An 18,721-nucleotide genomic window follows, 5' to 3' on the forward strand; every position below is an offset into this window, starting at 1 on the left:
CCACACGATACACATGGAGAAGTCTGTTGGAGTTCCGAACAATGAAGAATAGGGTCTTAGAGAAACTAACTTTGCTGGGTAGGCTCCTTAAAGATGTGTCAGTCAATCCTGCACAAACAGGAAGCTTAGGAGCCTGCTTAGGATCACTCATGTGGAGCAGTACATTAAGTCCAACGAGGGAGAGGAACCCAGATGGTGTTGAATTACCCCTCTTAGGCTGCTGCAGGTACAATCACAGTAAATCACAGAATACCTCCAGCCCACGTGGTCCCCAACTGACAAAACCGCATTTACCTTATAGTTTCTGCAGGAAGGGTTGAAGGCGTTAGTTCCGCAGACAAACAGAGTATCATCATTTTTCTTTAGAAGGACTTTAATAAAGTTGTGACACTCATCCTGAAAAATAATGCAAACTCTTTTGTATCCAGTCCGTCCAATACAGAAACCCATCCTTCACCATCTACCACCATCTGCTGACAGCAAGGTTAAAAAGGAAGGTGGCTGCAGAGTTCCCCCGCTTAAGAAGTCGAGCTCCTTCTGATGTTTACCAAAAGATGACGTTGACGACAATGGCTTTTTTTTTTTTTAACAGAAACTAAAAGCACAGCACAGAGAGAACGAGTGTGGAAGTGCCAACCTCCCATCATATTAATTTTAATGCCAGATGTCCCAGGGTCCCTTGATGGGCAAGGCTCCTGGCTGAAGTGTGTTTTTATGTTGTTCTGGGACTAAAGGCACAAACCCCTGTCTGTCTGCAGCAGCTTTGTTCTGAGCTCTTCTTCAGCCTCCCCGAGGACTCTGGTCTGTGTGTGGGGCTACCGAAGAGTGTGCTCGGAAGAGTTGGGGCAGCCAACTTGGTGTCCATAATCCCCAGTCTCCCTCAGTAGTTCATGATGCAGTCCTAGCAGCTGTCGTAATATTTCATCACATTAAAAGCAAACTGTTTTTGCAAATTAAAGCCTTCAATAAGCTGATGGAAAAAGCAATTACTGGGGGAAAAGGGACTAGCACGATCCATTCCACATCATGGTCTACAGCTGGAGGTAACAGTCAAAAACTTAACCCAAAGTGGCAGCTGCAGGAGAAATGAAAATTGCCTACCTTATGTTTTCCCTTCATTCTGCATGTGTCTACATCAGCCTGTCTCGATTTCCATGTCAGTTTCTGCAGGGATCAAGAAAGAAATCAATTAGAGCCCAGAGGTGGTTGCATTTGATTTTAGAAGTAAGAGTTCCCTTGGGGAGACGGAGGCTGAACATATATTTATTGAAAGCTTTCCGCACCCTTTCTCCATGATTAATTCACCATCACAACAAAAGATCAGAGATGGGAACCATTCATTTAATTTTGAACTCCTATCTATTCATTAAACTACAGAATGATCTTCTTCTCCTTGAGATAAAGATGAAGGAGAAAAGGAAAGAAGAACAAACAACAGCGTGGAGATTTCTCATAAAATATCCAAATCAGCTTGCTAAATGACACTCATTTTGATAAACTACACATCCTTGCCCTTTCCTTTCAGTTGATAAATCACTTTTCATAAAGCATGCTTTTTTCCCTTAAAATATGGAAGTCATTTACTTAAACATAAAGGGGACATTCACTTTGGGTGGACAAAGATTTAATTCAGGTTCCACTCCACGTAAATTCATAGACTGAAGGGATCGTCTACTTCTGTGGCAGATTTTATTAACTAAAATACCTCCATGTGGAGTTAGAGGGGAAACTTAGGTTATATTTTATGTCTGTCTGAAGTGGTTAATGATCAGGTTGCTGAGCCACAACAGGCAAATCAAACTTAATACTGCAAGACATGGAAATGTAACATTGAAACATTTGTGGGGCAGAATTTTACATATGAAAACTGATATTTTCCTGGGCAAACATGGTAGTATTTTATTAAAGGAATTTGGAGATGACCTAAAACTCCAAAGTACACAGGCACACATATTTGGTGAATAAACTATGAAGTAGATAGCTGTTTCCAAACAGGGATTCGCCCCAAATTTGTAGGATTGCAAAAAAATGTTCCAAATCATTCCCAGTTATTAGCCATGTCATCTCATTTAGTGCATGTGAAATATGTTTTCCCTTCAAGAACTATCCTAAAGCCCTTCATTTTAGAAAGATGGTTTTAAAACTACTTACTTTGCTACAATAAATTTCTTCTGTGTGTGAGGTGTCCATATCAACAGTATAAATATGGTCCCTGTAAACAATGAGAAATTGATACAGTGTCAAACACAGGAGTCAAGACAGTTAATTTTCTCCTGAATGAGTGTGTATCTCATTCAAGGCAGATAAATCCATATCTACGTTATTAGAAAAGAAACGTCCGCATGCAAGAAAAAGGGAACAGTTCAGCCTGCAAGAGATGCCTCTCGATCACACTCTGCTGCTTCTGACAAATCATGGCATCTTGCTGAAAGGGGCACCTTTTATGAGAACTTTGCTGTTGTCCCACTCATACCAGCACTAGAATGCCTGTATGTACATAGCTCAGGAGAGAGGACTTTGAAAGTTAAATTGACCCAAAAACCAGAACACAGGTGGGTTTCCCCGTGCCCTTTCAGTATCTTCAAATCCATGTTCCAAACACTTGGTATGCAACAAACCACATTCGTTCATCATGGGGGCTAACAAAAAGCTCATTTCTGGCTGTTTCTCTCTGTACAAAACTTATTTCCAGCCTTCACTTTGATGATGTGGTTGACAAGATGGAAGATGATAACAGTGAAATTATTTCCAGAAAGCACTGTTTTCTTCACACAGTGATGGTCAATTAAGGTCTAAAATGTACTTGAGCTAAAGTTTACATTTCTTGCTTCTGTTCACCTTCCTGTTTTGCTGAGAATTTGGTTGCCTTTACGATCTGCTGCCAATCTCCCCCTGGAAGGGAAGAAACAGAATCAGCAGCTCAGGTGTGGGGCTATATTTAAACATCCCCTTCTGTGTGAGCTGAGCACAAGGGCGTTTTTGTCTGGAATTCAGAAGAAAGAAAAGGGAATTCACTCAACTGGGGAGATGGGGGGCTAGCGAGGGAAAGCAAAACAGCTCATTTTCCCTTGAAATAACATTGACTTTTTCTAAAACGCAGGAAGTCCTGGGGCTGGAAAATTACCCACAGCTTTAAACCAGGACCTCAAGGCTCCCATGTAGACTTTCAGGCCCCCTCATTACTTAAGAGAAAGTGGAGGGAGTGGGGAAGAAAAAAGAAAAGGAATGATCTGCTGTCAGGATTCACTTTAATTCTCCCTCCTCCCACCTTCTTTGGAAATCTGCTACTGTTTTAGGCAAAGTACAACAGAGAAAAACAGAAATAAAAACAGGCTTTCTCATGTGAAAATAAAGGTTGGGGGCAAGGCGGTTGGCTTACAAAATTTCCTTGCAACTCTGAGTGTTTGAGCTTCGGGGGTGGGTGGTGTGTGTGTGTGTGTGTCCCTGCTTGAGCCTCCGGGGGTGGGTGGGTTGGGTGTGTGTGTGTGTGTGTGTGTGTGTGGTGAGGGGGGAGAATGGGGAGCCTGGTTTTGTAAATTGCTGAAGTGGGAAGTTCTTGGAACCTCGGTAGGGAGCCAGAATCACCCTGCCCTTTAATTTCAAGGCAGTTTTATTGCATTCGTTTATTACTTGTTTGCCTTTATTGGTGGCGCTGTGGGTCAGGCTCATTATTGGGACGGCATTGCCTATTACTTTGGTATCAGGTTTGAGATGACTCTAGGTTTTTCCTTGCCCTCCCTCCCCTGAAAACTTTAAGTAGGAGCTGAATATACAAATTGTAAATTAACAGCTGATTAATATGCACTGGCAATTCCTCAGAAAGCTCTGGGATTGCCCCTTTCTGGCATGGCCTGTTTATGTTAATTAGCAGTTTAGAGATTAAACAAACAAAAAAAGAATTTTCAAAATGGATAGTAATAAAGCAGAATTGAAAGGGGTTCCTGCCATCAAGGCTCACTCAATCTCTGGGTTCTGGATGGGACTTGGTTTCTGATGGCTGACACCAATTGTCTGGAAGAACCGGGAAGCCTATTTTAAAAATAGAAATCTGTGAATGAAATCTTTTGGACCATTGCAATCTTTTTCAATATCCAGGAGATCACATTGCCCGGCAAACAGAAACCGTGCTTTATGCTAAACCTAAGGCCGGAGTGGATGGTTATTCCCACCTGCCCATGTGTATATCCCAGGATTCATAAGCTGTACTTAACTGAATTCAGTTATTTGAACACAAACTGACTTAATCCGAGGACTTCTTCTTCCTCTTACCCCCCCACCCCCCACCCCCGCCCCAGCTCCAGTGAGCAAAACTGAATTGTGTTGCCGTGGTTTGAGCTTGGGGGAAGGACTGGGCTTTGCATAGTGTCACTTGCTGCTCAGGAACCTGGATCTCTCTGGGCAGTGTTGGGAAATTGAAGGGAGAGGAGAGACCCTAAACATGGTAGCCAGGAAACTCCTTTGGGAATTTTCCCAAGGGTGGGTACTGAGGGCAAGTGGCCGTGTGTAGAGTGGAAACCAACAGGTCAGTGCGGGGGTCTTACAAATTTGACCTTTAACAAAAGGCAAGTCTGTTGTAGAGTTTTAAAACCATGAATGTGTTTCTCTCCTTTTTTCCCTTATATTTCTCCTTTATTGGGGGTGGGGGTAGGGTTAGGATAACGCTGTCTGGGTTTTAACGAGCTGGGATAATGGTCTCTTTTAAGTTTGCATAACACTTGGCTCCTAACTCAGGGGCCACCCTGGACCTGCAGTCCACACCCACACTAAATCATCAGGTACGAGGTCCGTTATCCTGTTTTTCTCCCTAGAGACTCAATTGCAGAGTGAATCATTCATAGAAGATTCTTGACTCAACCTATTTCTCACAGATCCAGTGTTTAATCATTTGTTTTGACCAGCCTATAGATAATTGACTACAAATGTAATCTTCCAGCCCTGCTACATTTAGGGATCTAAAAATGATATTTAAAAAGGAGCTGATGAGGGGCGCCTGGGTGGCTCAGTCAGTTAAGCATCTGCCCTCGGCTCAGGTCATAATCCCAGGGCCCTGGGATGGAGCCCAGCGTTGGGCTCCCTGCTCAGCGGGGAGTCTGCTTCTCTCTTTGCTCCTGCCCCCGCTCGTGCTCTCTCTATCAAAAAATTTTAAATAAGACCTTAAAAAAAAAAAGAAGGACCTGATATTCTACCAGCGAGGTACCTACTGAGGGCCTCAGTGGAACACTTGCTAAGGAATACCCACACTGGCTTTGTTCATGGGCACAAGCTAGTAGAAAGTTATTGCCAGGACAGATAGGACCACCTCTCCTCCTCAGTAGGCTGCCCAGGACCGGGAGTAAATGCCCAGCTTCTAGAGCAAGGCCACCCCACTTCAAACCCTGCCTTTGTCATTTTGGTCCAGGCATTTCACCTTTCTCTCCCTGGGTTTCTTCCTTAAAGACATGAAGGTAATAGCTCCTTCACTGAACTAGGGTTCTTTTCCAGGACTGAATGGATGAACATTTATAAAAAACTTACACAGCACGTACAACTAGTATGTACCATGTACGTATTCGTGAAGTAAAATTGTCGAAAAGGGCTTTGGCATTGCTCCCTGAGACATGTTGTTGGGTACTCGCAGGATACTGTAATGTGGCCCACGGTTTTTGGTTTATGTTGCATAGCTTGTCGTTTGAGAACACCTAAGTGCTTTAGAAGAATGAAGCACTGTTCTTATTGACCTGTTCCTTATCTATGCTCACAGCCATGCAAGTATCACAGACATAATTTCTGTTTCTTCTTCCCAGTGTGCAGTGATTAGTCAGTCGAGACCCAGGTTAAGAGCACCGTGGAACCCCCACCTCTGAGGGTAGACGTGAGCAAAAGGCCCCTCACCTAGCAGCAATGTAGAGGGTTCTATTCATGATCATCATCATCTGGATGTCCAATCTGTGCCTCTGCGTGGTGTTCCGTCCTGGCTTGTGGCCCACAAACACCGGATATTGTTTTGTATCTGTGAAAAGAAGAGATGGGGCAAGAGAGGGAGAGGAAATCAAGCCAAGAATCAACAAGGCAGGGAGAGGAAGGGGGCTGGTCCCAAAAAGAAAACCGTTCTTAAGTCAGTCCATGCCACCACTCTCCATTTCCAAGGAGTCTGTGATTTTAGGAAGGCCTGTGACAGACGGGTGCTCTGTGAGGACAATCACGTTACAGTCTCATTTCCAGATGATAATCAGCCTGGACCTCTCTTTCTCCGTGTCACAATTTCTGACTTGTCCCTCTTTTTGCAGGGGAGGGGGGTTAAACTTGCAAGTGAACCCTTTACATGAAGGTGCTCTTTTCTTCCAGTTTTCTTTTCATCTTCTTTAGAGCTCTAAGCCTGGGGGGCAGCCTGCCAAAGATCTTGTCTCCGGACAAAACTATTTCAAAGCAGCTTTCCCATCAGTCACCACAAAGGCAATGTGGTCTGGAGGCGAGAACCCTCCTCCAGGAGCCAGAAGAAAAATACAGTCTCCACAGGCGTCCAGTTGGAATAATCTCCTATTGAAGGCAGCCCCGCTAGGTTGGTTGGCATTCTAGGAACTGTGGGAAGTTCACTCTTGAGTTAAGCAATTGGCTAATCTCACAGGAGCGGGGGCTTTGACAGGACAGGGTCAAACGGAGTGTAGCCAGTCGGGTGATCTGGAATTTTCCCTGACTTGGAGAGTCAATGAACATATTTCTGCTTTCCTACAGTTCTCTCTAGCTGAGAGCGGGCAATTTGTAATAATATCTGACCTTTAGAAATACCTACATTTCAAAAATCTCTCTGCCTTTAAACCTACACTCTCCAGAGCACTGGCAGTCCTCCAAAGAAACTCAGAAGGAAAGAAGGATGAGTCATATTTAAAAATGTTTTTTTGGGGGGTGGGGTGAGTTGTAAATAATGACTTGAAACCCATTCACAGATTCCTGCTCAGACCCCTACACTTGAATCCCCTGTAGTATCTGAGCATTACTCACAGTGGGTATCAGGGAGCCTTGGTATATTTGACTCACAGTCAAGCTTGGTATGGGATTATCTTGTGCTTTCCCCTGCACGCTCTCAGATTTCATTTGCCCATTCATCAAGGAGCTTGCTAAGACAATTCTTGTCCCTCTACTGTCAAGGATTGGAGTGTCCATTGACATTTCATTTTCAGCAGCACATACTTGGCCTGGGGACTCTTCTTTACAGAGCACCAGAGATAGAATACCCGTCCCAAATGGGGATTAATCAATGCGTATTAAGATTTGTTACCTTGAGTCAGGTGGACCACCACTTCAGTGATTTTGAACTACACAGTTCTTGGGTCCTTGAGCCTGCCCTGACTTTTGTTCGCTCACTGTCTGCTGTGCCAAGTCTTCCCAGCTCACCTTCATGTGAAATTATTTCCCTTTTCAGGGACTGTCCAGCAGAAAGCCACACATTGATGGATCTCCTTAGTATCCCCTATAGATGCTAAATACTTTCCTTAGGGTTTATTCAGTTTGTTTTGGGATGGCTACTGGGAAAATAGATATTTGGGTAAAAGGGCTCCCTTTCACCTTTACTGTGATAAAACATTTTGTCTTTCGGAGGGAAGGAAAAGAAGTGGTACATGGGCTGTTTGATCCCACACACAGGTAGGACTTTCCCTCTTGAGTAGTCAACTGAACTCTTAATCACGTGGCTTTCTACCCTTTTGACAATGAAGCGGAGGCCAAAAGACAGTTATAAATAGTTAAAATAGGTCCTCTGTGAATTCAGAGTCCAGCAGACTTTTTACTTCTAAGTCTAAAAGAAAAGTTAATTTTTGTCCCTAAGTACTCCAAAACAGTCATCTTCTTTCCCATTCTCATTGTGTAACAATGCCCATGCGTTAACCACACGTGAGAATGTGCACTCCGGGCAATACCTAGATGGTAGAGATGTTCTCCCATGGCTGGTTTTTGGGCATGATTGAGGATGGCCTTTTAGTGGCCTGAGACTTCATTTCAGATCCTCACACGCATGTTCACACACACGTGTTGCCACAACAATATTTAACGGAGTTACAGAACAGCCATCTCCCCAATTTGACGAGACCCCTCTGTCGTCTACTAACAGGTCTATTTTATTAAATTTTAGAAAATGTTGGGTGTTTAGCTGGTTGATGCAGCCTGAGATGCCCACAGAGGGAGAGAATGACAACGTGATTGTGGATACTTACAGTTGCCATGCGAAATACTGATCGGCTCAGAATCTTCTGGGAAACCAGCCCCAGCAAAGTGTAGCAGTGTGAAATATAGCAGCAAGGCTTCTGACCTCATAGTAGTTCAGCGGGGAGACTTATTTCTCTACTTCACCCTGCCAAAGAGCAAAGAAGGATTTTTTTTTTTTTTGCAAGTCAGCTTTATTCACTTCCATAAAATGAAATGGCCTTGAAGATAAATTTAAGAGAAAAGGGGTCTCTGCTTCATATCTTTTCCGTTGTGAATTCACGGATTATTGTGTTTTACATAAGAAACCTGTATCCATTACCCACCGCACCCTGCTTCCCGGCGCATCTGAGCCCTTTTGCAAAGCTGCTCCCGAACACATGACCCCAGAGCTTTATTAGTTCCTCTGTCCTAGCCATTTTAAGGCCATCACAAGTGGCTATTTCACAGTTGTGCAACAGCATTCCAAAAAGTGTGGACCTACTGAGAAAGCATTTTTTTTTCTTTTTAATGTAAATACTTTTCTTCTCAGCAGGTTTACGGCAGCATGCCATCCCTCAGACGTGTTTTGTTTGTCTAGCTCCGGATCTTTCAAAAATTTGAAGTGGTTGCCAATATCGGAAAAAAAAAAAAGGTTTCTAATAAAAATCAGAATATCTGACATATTGACTTAAATGACTGTTCCCTTCAGGCGCCAACCCCCCCAACACACATGCACACGTGCGCACACCCCCCCCCCATAATGTGCCCTCTTTGCTAATTTCTGTTACCTGCCTGACCCCATAGTTGAAATGTTCACCCTTGGTTTACATAATTCCAAAGAGATGGAATTCTAGAATGACCTTAGACATAAAATCACACAATCTATGTTTAAAAAGAAAGAAATGGGTCCTTTTAGATACTGAAGAATACTATAGGGAGAATCTGAAACCACATCCTGAAATGGTATTTTTTATAAAGACTTTATTTATTTATTAGAGAGCGTGAACGCAGGAGTGGGGGGAGGGGCAAAGGGAGACACAGGCTCCCCGCTGAGCAGGGAGCCCGATGCGGGACTCAATCCCAGGACCCTGAGATCATGACCTGAGCCGAAGGCAGACGCTTAACGACTGAGCCACCCAAGCGCCCCTGAAATGGTATTGTTGATTAAAAAAATTCTCTATCTGTATATTTTAGTGTCACATACTACCTTGGTGGAACAGTAATGCCAGATACACTATTCTGCCCAGCTGTATATTCTTCAAGATGCTCTTTATGTGTAAGAAATGCTCCTAAATCTTAGAAGTAGAAGCAATCCTATGTGAGGCTGCTGAATACAGTGAAGGCAGGCTCATAATGCAGTAAATATCACATAATTCTCAGGCATATTTCAAATAAGTGTTGATCTGTAAGGGAAATAATGTAAAATGAGGATATCTTTTCATCTTTCTAGAGTGGTAAAGCCTTTGAAGTAGCCTGCCAAAGATGATCTTTGTTGAACAAAGCTATTTTACAATAGTCCATCAATCATTTAAGATTTGTGTGTAGAAAAGTCAAACTTAGTAACTTAGGTGTCTTTGAAAGTTAATTTGGCAAACAAACTTATGCTTTTTAGAACACTTAATATTAGATAGTTATGTCTCTCTTCTTCATGCCAAAAAAAGCATTAACAAGTCCCGAGTGTTGCACCACAACTTAAAATTTCACAGACACAGCTGGGTCTTAATCATTCCTTCAGTTGAAAAGTACACATGAATTAATTTGCTTTATCTTGAAAAAGAGGGAGCTTGAGAGAAAAGCCCAAGCAATTCCGTATCTCCATCTCTGGTGTGGAGATTAGAATTAAACTTTAAATGATGACTTGCTCACAAGGGCAATCCATTACCAAGAGACATAAACATGTATTTATAGACAGGTTAAAAGCGATCGTCTACTCAGTCATTCATTTGCCAGTTCTTCCTATTCCAGAGACTCTGAACCCAAAGGGAAGAAGCCCTGAGGTCCCCTTGTTTGTTTCTCATGGCATCTGTTCAGTAGAACACTAAAGAGGACAAAGTAGTCACAGGAGCAAGTAAGACATAAACCAGATCCCAGTCAGCTGTTACATTTTAGATGAGAAAGCAAGCCGGGCAAGAGGAAGTGGCAACATTTACCAAGGGCTCAGGAACCATATTATAGCCTAATACAGAAGCAGACTACCTCAGAGAGTTTGCAGCATGTAATGGAAGAATAATGGAGACTCAGAACGCTGATTCTCAGTCCTTTAGAAATCTTGGGAAATATATGTATACTTTTAAAGATTAATTTGTCTCAACATGCCACATGAGTCTCTGGCCTTCCCCAGTTGGCATTCGTCTTCGTATAAACGTCCTACATGCCAACGAGACAGAGCCCTGCTATTTTATTGTATCTCCCAAGTTTCGTGGTTCCCATCTTAAGATTGCATGGGGTGGATGCACCATGCACCACCCCCAAAACTTGGCAGGCAGGGTGATGCTTGCAGAAGAAACCTATTCTGCACTCCAATGGCTTCCTTTAATCCTTACATGTAGCCAGGACCGTGGCTGCAATGGGGTATTTAAATATCTCCAGGTTTACAGCAGGGCTCTGTGCCAGGAAAAATAGCTGTTTTATGTGTCTTTCTATCATCATATCATCAGGTTGTTAACATGTACATCATATGGGAGGAAGCGTTCTGGCAGTACCTTGGGCCGTCCACACGAACACTTTACAGTTGTCTTCAGCCGAGGCTTTGATGTATTATTCCCTTCCTACACAACTTTGGGCTCTAACCCTTGTAAATACGTAGACAATGTATTTTCTTGTTGAAATGATTACTTTGTGGAGAGATCCCAAATCAATCACATTGTCATTTCCCATTCTGTGGAATGCGGGCTGGGTCTCCCCGCTAAGACCACAGTGATACAGACATGCCTCAAGCCTCGGAGAACAAAAAACAAACAGGCACTTGCCTCTGAATTTCAAACTCTGGAGCTAGCTGGGCTACTGCAATTAAAGAGGTTGTTTGAGGCTCAACACCCAAAAAACAAATAATCCAGTCAAAAAGTGGGCAGAAGATATGAAAAGACACTTCTCTGAAGAAGACATACAAATGGCTAACAGACACATGAAAAAATGTTCATCACCATTAGCCATCAGGGAAATCCAAATCAAAACCACACTGAGATACCACCTTACACCAGTTAGAATGGCAAAAATGGACAGGGAGAGAAACAACAAATGTTGGAGAGGTTGTGGAGAAAGGGGAACCCTCTTACACTGTTGGTGGGAATGCAAGTTGGTACAGCCACTTTGGAAAACAGTGTGGAGGTTCCTCAAAAATTTAAAAATAGAGCTACCCTATGACCCAGCAATTGCACTCCTGGGTATTTACCCCAAAGACACAGATGTAGTGAAAAGAAGGGCCACATGCACCCCAATGTTCATAGCAGCAATGTCCGCGATAGCCAAACTGTGGAAAGAGCCGAGATGCCCTTCAACAGATGAATGGATAAAGAAGATGTGGTCCAGGGGCACCTGGGTGGCTCAGTCGTTAAGTGTCTGCCTTCGGCTCAGGTCATGATCCCAGGGTCCTGGGATCGAGCCCCGCATCGGGCTCCCTGCTCGGCGGGAAGCCTGCTTCTCCCTCTCCCACTCCCCCTGCTTGTGTTCCCTCTCTCACTGTGTCTCTCTGTCAAATAAATAAATAAAATCTTTAAAAAAAAAAAAAAAGATGTGGTCCATATATACAATGGCATATTACTCAGCCATCGGAAAGGATGAATACCCAACTTTTACATCAACATGGTTGGGACTGGAGGAGATTATGCTAAGTGAAATAAGTCAAGCAGAGAAAGTCAATTATCATATGGTTTCACTTATTTGTGGAACATAAGGAATAACATGGAGGACATTAGGAGAAGGAAGGGAAAAATTGGGGGGGGGAATCGGAGGGAGAGATGAACCATGAGAGACTATGGACTCTGAGAAACAAACAGGGTTTTAGAGGGGAGTGGGGATTGGGGATTGGTTAGCCCGGTGAGGGGTATTAGGGAGGGCACGTACTGCATGGAGCACTGGATGTTATACACAAACAACGAATCGTGGATCACCACATCAAAAACCAATGATGTATTGTATGGTGACTAACATAACATGATAAAATTTTAAAAACCCCCCAAAAACAAAGAAAGAGGTTGTTTGAGGAATTTTTAAGACTTTGAGCAGCGCTACCCACATACAGCATATTTCTAGGCTTCTGTAGCCATTTGCTGGTTTCCCTCTCCATGACCGTGCTTACATAGGCTAAACTGGACTTAGACTTCAGCAGATACCCAGACAATTAGATAGTGGGGAGACTGTCAACATGAGGTTAATTCTAAACAAAAACATTTAGTTCAGAAGTCAGCTCCTTGGGCCTGAATTTCCCATTTTATTGTCTCAACTTTCCACTCTTCTTAGCCTAAAGAGAAATGGCCTTGTAAAATCCACCATTACTCTAAAGTTATAATCCTCCTCTTCCCCAACCCTGCAGTATTTGTGGAAAACCTTAAGAGCTGTCTTAATTTTAATAGGGCATCTGCTGGGCGAATTTATTAGCTCTATTTGGATTCATCTAAAATTAATTACATGACTTTACTCTGAGTCACATGGGCGAGAATTGTGTTGACTTACTACATGCTCTCAGCCCAGATAAGAATTCTCTTCTGTAATTTTTCCCTTACAGTTTTTAAGACCAAATTGAGTTAACAGAGCTGCGGTGTACAAATGGTGTTGTGGCCATAGGCTGCCATGAGTTGAATGGTCTGTGCAGGACACTGACTGGCCAGGAAACCAGCCCTCAGTATTCCAGATTGAGGGCCGAACAAAAGGGGCTGCAAGGAAGTCTGTCTGAAAATCCTGTGACTGCATTCGTGGGGATGATTGCATTTTATTTTATTTATTTATTTATTTTTAAGATTTTATTTATTTATTTGAGAGAGAAAGAGAGAGAGCATGAGAGGGGGGAGGGTCAGAGGGAGAAGCAGACTCCCTGCCAAGCAGGGAGCCCGATGCGGGACTCGATCCCGGGACTCCAGGATCATGACCTGAGCCGAAGGCAGTCGCTTAACCAACTGAGCCACCCAGGCGCCCAGGATGATTGCATTTTAAAATGAACAAATGTTTTCAGTGATTGGAGCTTCCACCCACCTCCCTCCTGCATACCCTTGTTATTGTGTCAGCAAAGCATTGAAGCAAAGGGGATGTCACCAGAACTGGGAATGATTATGAAGTCAGAGGATGAGGTCACAAATTGCCGCGTCTTACTTCTGATTAATCAGGTTAATTCTGTAAGTGCCACGAGGACTTGGGAGTCAGGACAAGCCTAAGCGTATGCAGCCAGAGCAGCACTCAGGCTTAACCCCAATCCTCTGCCCAGCCATTCCCCCAAAGCTTGCCCTGGAAAATTCTACTCAGGCTCATAAACTGGTAGGACTTGGCCAAAGCTTGGCTCACAGAGCAGAAAAAAACCTAAATTTAAGTTGCCAACATTTCAGGAAAAAAAAAATAGGAGCTTTAACATACAACTCTGGCTTTTTGGCTTCTTAAAAAAAGAAAAATCAGAGATCTGCCTTGGCTGGCTAACATTTCACATGGCCCACACTCTGGAGCGGAGCGGTGGCTGCCTAAAGTAGAGCGGGCTAGCCCTCTCCAGTTGGAAACACTCCCACCACTTTCCATTGTCTTAGGAAGCCTCGTCACCCGCTCACCTCACCTGTCTGACCCCCGAAGGCTCTGAGGGCAGCCTCCATGCCACTCAGGAAAAGCACATCAGCACGGCAGATAAGGTAAAAAAAAAAAAAAAAAAAGGCAGAATAACGCATGTCAGTCTTAGCATGTGAACCTGGGGGGACCCAATGTCTGCACACACGTGTGAACGGATGTTGCTTGTTTTAGAGACCCCCGTGGGCTGCTCCACACGCTATGGACCCCTGCACCAGGGCACAGTGTGCTTACCCTTGCACCTGGACTTGGCTGTATGGATACAACTTGGGGTACCGTCTTCCAGAGTGTTGGCATCCAATGAACGTTTTAATAGTAAGTGGTAACAGTGAGAAAAGTAATTTATCTGGAGACTCACAAATGCAAAATACTCTCGATAATAGCTCTACGTGTGTCCTAGGAATAAAGAAGATGATGGTAGTGGCGGGTTTTTTTTTTTTTTTTTTTTGGGGGTAAATAATTTATTACCGGGTTTCACGAATTTTTTTAAAAAAAAAAAAGCCCATTTTCGAAGAATGAAGCGGGGGAAATCGGAGGGGGAGACGAACCATGAGAGACGATGGACTCTGAAAAACAAACTGCGGGTTCTAGAGGGGAGGGGGTGGGAGGATGGGCTAGCCTGGTGGTGGGTATTGAGGAGGGCACGTTCTGCATGGAGCACTGGGTGTTATGCACAAACAATGAATCATGGAACACTTCATCTAAAACTAGTGATGTAATGTATGGGGATTAACATAAGAATAAAAAAAAAAAGCCCATTTTCTGCTGACATCATAGGAAGTTTTAAAGGTAATCAATAATTCACGCTGTCATTAAAAGAAGGAAGGGCACATTAACAGGGTGACCCTAGGCAAGTCACGTAGCCTCTCTGGCTCTGTTTCCTCACCTGTAAAATGAAAGCACATAAAATGTAATGGCCTCTGGAACTCTTCCAGGCTCCGAGATTGTCTGATTCTAGGTGATTCTGCCCCAGTGACGAAGGGAGTGGGTATGTGGTGATTAGGGAGCACAGGACATGGAGGGACTTTGAGCCAGGACACTCCTGTTGTGACAAGTTCCTTGAGCTAGAGCAGAGAAATCCCAGCCTGTGACACCACCTAGTTTCAACCTCCGGACAGGGTTCAAGTCCCGTAAGTAGTTCTAACCTGGCCAGAGAGACCATGGTTGTTACCACTTAATTATATTCAGATAGTTGGATTTTACAATAAGGATGACATTTCCATTTTTATTGCTCTAGCTCTAAAACTTTTTTTTCTTTTTTAAAAAAATTGACATGCAACTGACCTATAATACCCTATTAGTTTCAGGTCTGTATCATAGTGATTCCACGTTCTTACACATTGCAAAATGATCCCCACAACCAGAGTAGTTACCATACAAAGTTATTGCAAGATTACTGACTATCCTCCCTATGCTGTACCTTACATCCTGCGACTGACTTGTTTTATAACTGGAATTGCGAAGCTCTTAATCCCCTTTGTCTGTTTCACCCATCCCCTCACGCATCTCCCCTCTGATGACCCACAGTTTGTTTCCTGTGCCTATGAGTCTGTTTCTGTTTTGTTTTGTTCATTTATTTTGTTTTTAAGATTCCACATGTAAGTGAAATATGGTATTTATCTTTCTCAGTCTGACTTACTTCACTTAGCAGAATACCCTCTAGATCCATCCATGTTGCAAATGGCAAGCTTTCATCATTTTTTATGGCCGAGTAGTATTCCACCGTGCATATTTGTGTGTCCGCACGCACACACACACACCTCACTTCTTCCTCATCCATTCATCTATCGGCAGACACCTGGGTTGTTTCCATATCTTGGCTTCTGTGTTCCAGCTTTCTGATCTCACCATCTTTGTCTTTTTAAGGTCACATCTTTAAAAATCTGAATTGACATCGGTGTAAAAGCTCTTCCATAAAACCAAACTATTGCTCATAATGTAGGGAGCAGAAAGAGCAGAGGGTGAAAACATGGGTTTTGAATCCCACATACCAGCTAAAGTTCTCTGAGCTCCAGGTTCCTCATCTTTAGAGTGGGCAAAACAGTGTCTCAAGCTTGGTTGTGAGCTAATGATCATAAAAGTTGTAGCCCTCAATAAATGTTTATTCTTTTGTTGAGATACTTAAAAATTGCCTTTTAATAACTTTTCTTGGAATTCCTTAAGAAATTCTCAGGTGGGCCCCAGATTCTCAGGACACCCCAGCTGGTGTTCTCCTTCTTCAGTGGGAGAGGAAGCCCCCTCCTCTTTGTCCTTCCCTTTTCCTCCTGCCCTCACTCCCCCCTTCTCCTTCCAGGTCACTAAGCTTCCTGTCTCTGGGGGGTGGGCATCTGGGAGAGGCGGAGAGCCTGTCTCAGAATGGCATAACTCGCATCGTGTGATTTGTAAAATGTGAATCCTGGCAGTCACTCGAGTGCAAAGGAAAATAACAGCATGGAAAATGGGAAAGGGATGGGGTGCGTGTGGAGCTTTATTGAGCACCCTCGGTGTGGAGGGTACATATGCATATTGTCTTATTTAAACATCGCGGCAAACCAGGGAGACGGGTCTTATGGGCTTAAGGTCTTATGCACACAAGGAAACTGAGGCTCTGGGAGGTTACGGGACGTGTCCAGGTGGCACAGTCAATATTTACAACATCGTCAGTAAGAAGGGGAAGTGCAGACGTAAGCCCAGGTCTGTGTGATGCCAAAGTCGATGTCCTTCCAGGACATCAAAGAAAGGGGAACAGAAGGAAGGCTGGAAAAGAAAGAGCTGCTGACATAAATAGAAACTGCACTTAAGATAATAGTTGAATATAGGTTGATGCATCTATGCTCACGTGGACAGAGCGGCTGAAAGTCCCTAATGGCTTCGGTAATAAAAATCTGTAAAAGTAGTACACAGTTGCTTCCAAACATGTAGGCACGCAAAGGCTCATTCCACTTTATGGCCCCATGATCGCAGGCTTAATGTGATAGAAAGATGCAAATGCTCAGCCACGGTTTTAGGAGAAATTGATGGGCTCGTGACAACACTGTGTTAAGTGGAAACACTTGCCTGCTTGCCCCCTCCTCAGCCATGTTTTAAAGTCAATACATCATAGAGAACAGTGTCTGTTACGAAGGGTAAAAACAAGGCCACCTGCTTCAGCAGCTGGTAAGATAAACAGATCTGGACACCCCTCAAGTCAGGGGAAGGAACCTCTGCCCAGAGACAGGAGGGAGAGCAGGTGTTGGTGCAGAAAACCCAGCTTGCTGAACGCTGGAGACTTGTCTCCCAGGAGACCAAACTGCTGATTCTTGCACCAGAGGACCTGAAATCAGGAATTAAAGAGTGTTTCAATAGCAGGTGGCCCTCCCTGGCCTGGACAGCCCTGTTTCAGGGTAGCTGTAAACACTAAGACACTGATGCTGTCCTGAGGATGCATAACCGGGCCACCAAAGAACACTTCCCAGATGGGAGGAGAAACAACATGGGCCTGGTGATCCTGGTTGAAAGCTCCGCTCGACCCAGGCTTCAGGGACCACGTCCAACCACCTGTTGGGTGATACCTGCATGAAGATTTAAGGTTCGTGCAAATGAGAAAAATGGCCCTAGCCTCTTAATAAAGACTCTGGTCTCTCTCCTTCTCCTCTTCTGAGCCATCAGCAGAGACTTAGAAGCCCCCATTTCAAGGGAAATGCCACAGACCTAACCTCAGCACATTCTGGAGAATGACGTTGGCATTCAGTGGAGCATAATCATGCACATCGACTCTGTACAATGTCCCATTTTAGGTCCGAAATCGCTGTCACGAAGGAGCAGGAAAACAGCTGTGAATTTGGAAGTCGTATGAGGAAAAAAAAATTTTGTTGGAAAAACAAAGTCAGGTTGTAAACCTATTTCATCTTTTAAGGGAGAAGGCAAGTCTTCTCTCTCAGGCGGTTCTGTGTTACGACAGCTTTCTTTGTCTTTACCCTCCTCCCCGACACACATGCACCCTGCGGCAGCGCATCCGGTGGGCTTCGCTTGGGTGTTTCAGGTACAGTCTCCTGACTCACTAGCACTCCGTGGGTACGGTCATGACCTTAGCAGGCCTGAAAACACTGGGTCCAACTGTCTGGGCCTCAGAAAGCTGCAACAGTCCCAACCATGTTTAGCCTCGTCACACACCAGCTTTTGGGCACCTCCATCTTTTCAGCTTTTATAACACTGCTGAACTCAAACATCTGCTCCAGAGGCAGAAACACATGCCCCCTTTGCTTTACTGCTAAGGAAACTGAGGCCTGAGAAGCGAGGTCACTTGCCAAGCGTGGTCACGTGTGCACAGCTCAAAAGTGGCAAAGCTGAGCAGCAGTGGAGGACTTCTGACTCCTTCACTGAGCTCTGTCCCTACATTACACTGCCTTCAGAAAGGCCGCCAAGACTCATTCATTTCTCCCGGGCTTGCTGCCTGATGTTCATTACTTCCACTGCCTGATTCCCTGCTTTCTGTTGGGAGCCAGGCTCTGTGCTAGATGCTGATGCAGGCAGAGATGGAAAAAAAGGTCTCCGTGATCACCCCCCCCCACCCCCCCCCACCCCTGGCCCATACTCTTTAGTAGATGGACCCAACAGCTCCTGCCCATTGTCTCAAAATAGAATACATAAACAAATATCAATAAGGTTTCAGAAAGAAAGAAGAGTCCTGTTGGGGGGAACAATATCTAGAGGGTGAAGGTGTTGTAAAGGCACGTGGCTGGGATGATCACGCTAGGCCTCCGGCTGGAGAGAGACTTGGCATTTTGCGTGGTGGGTCACTGTGGACCGGGGAGGGTGGAGGAGGCGCGAGTGGGAGCTAACAGAT

General features: G+C 44.3%; 1 protein-coding gene across 2 annotated transcripts in view; it reads right to left on the reverse strand.

Moving 5' to 3' along the window:
- SEMA6A (semaphorin 6A) overlaps positions 1–18,721 on the reverse strand; it is a 122,920-nt gene that overhangs the window by 49,962 nt on the left and 54,237 nt on the right. Inside the window, exons 2-6 of one of the 2 annotated variants that reach the window (XM_044916699.1) lie at positions 8,187–8,323; positions 5,872–5,989; positions 2,152–2,212; positions 1,102–1,164; positions 295–396 (exon numbers count right to left, since the gene is read on the reverse strand). In XM_044916699.1, coding sequence (XP_044772634.1) covers positions 295–396; positions 1,102–1,164; positions 2,152–2,212; positions 5,872–5,989; positions 8,187–8,286 — 444 coding nt within the window. In that variant the 5' untranslated portion in view covers positions 8,287–8,323. Of the gene's footprint in view, positions 1–294; positions 397–1,101; positions 1,165–2,151; positions 2,213–5,871; positions 5,990–8,186; positions 8,324–18,721 lie in introns of those variants that run through there. The other variant, XM_021701770.1, reaches the window with a different exon arrangement.

Source organism: Neomonachus schauinslandi, chromosome 7 (assembly GCF_002201575.2).
Source record: "Neomonachus schauinslandi chromosome 7, ASM220157v2, whole genome shotgun sequence".
NCBI classification, from domain to species: Eukaryota; Metazoa; Chordata; class Mammalia; order Carnivora; family Phocidae; genus Neomonachus; species Neomonachus schauinslandi.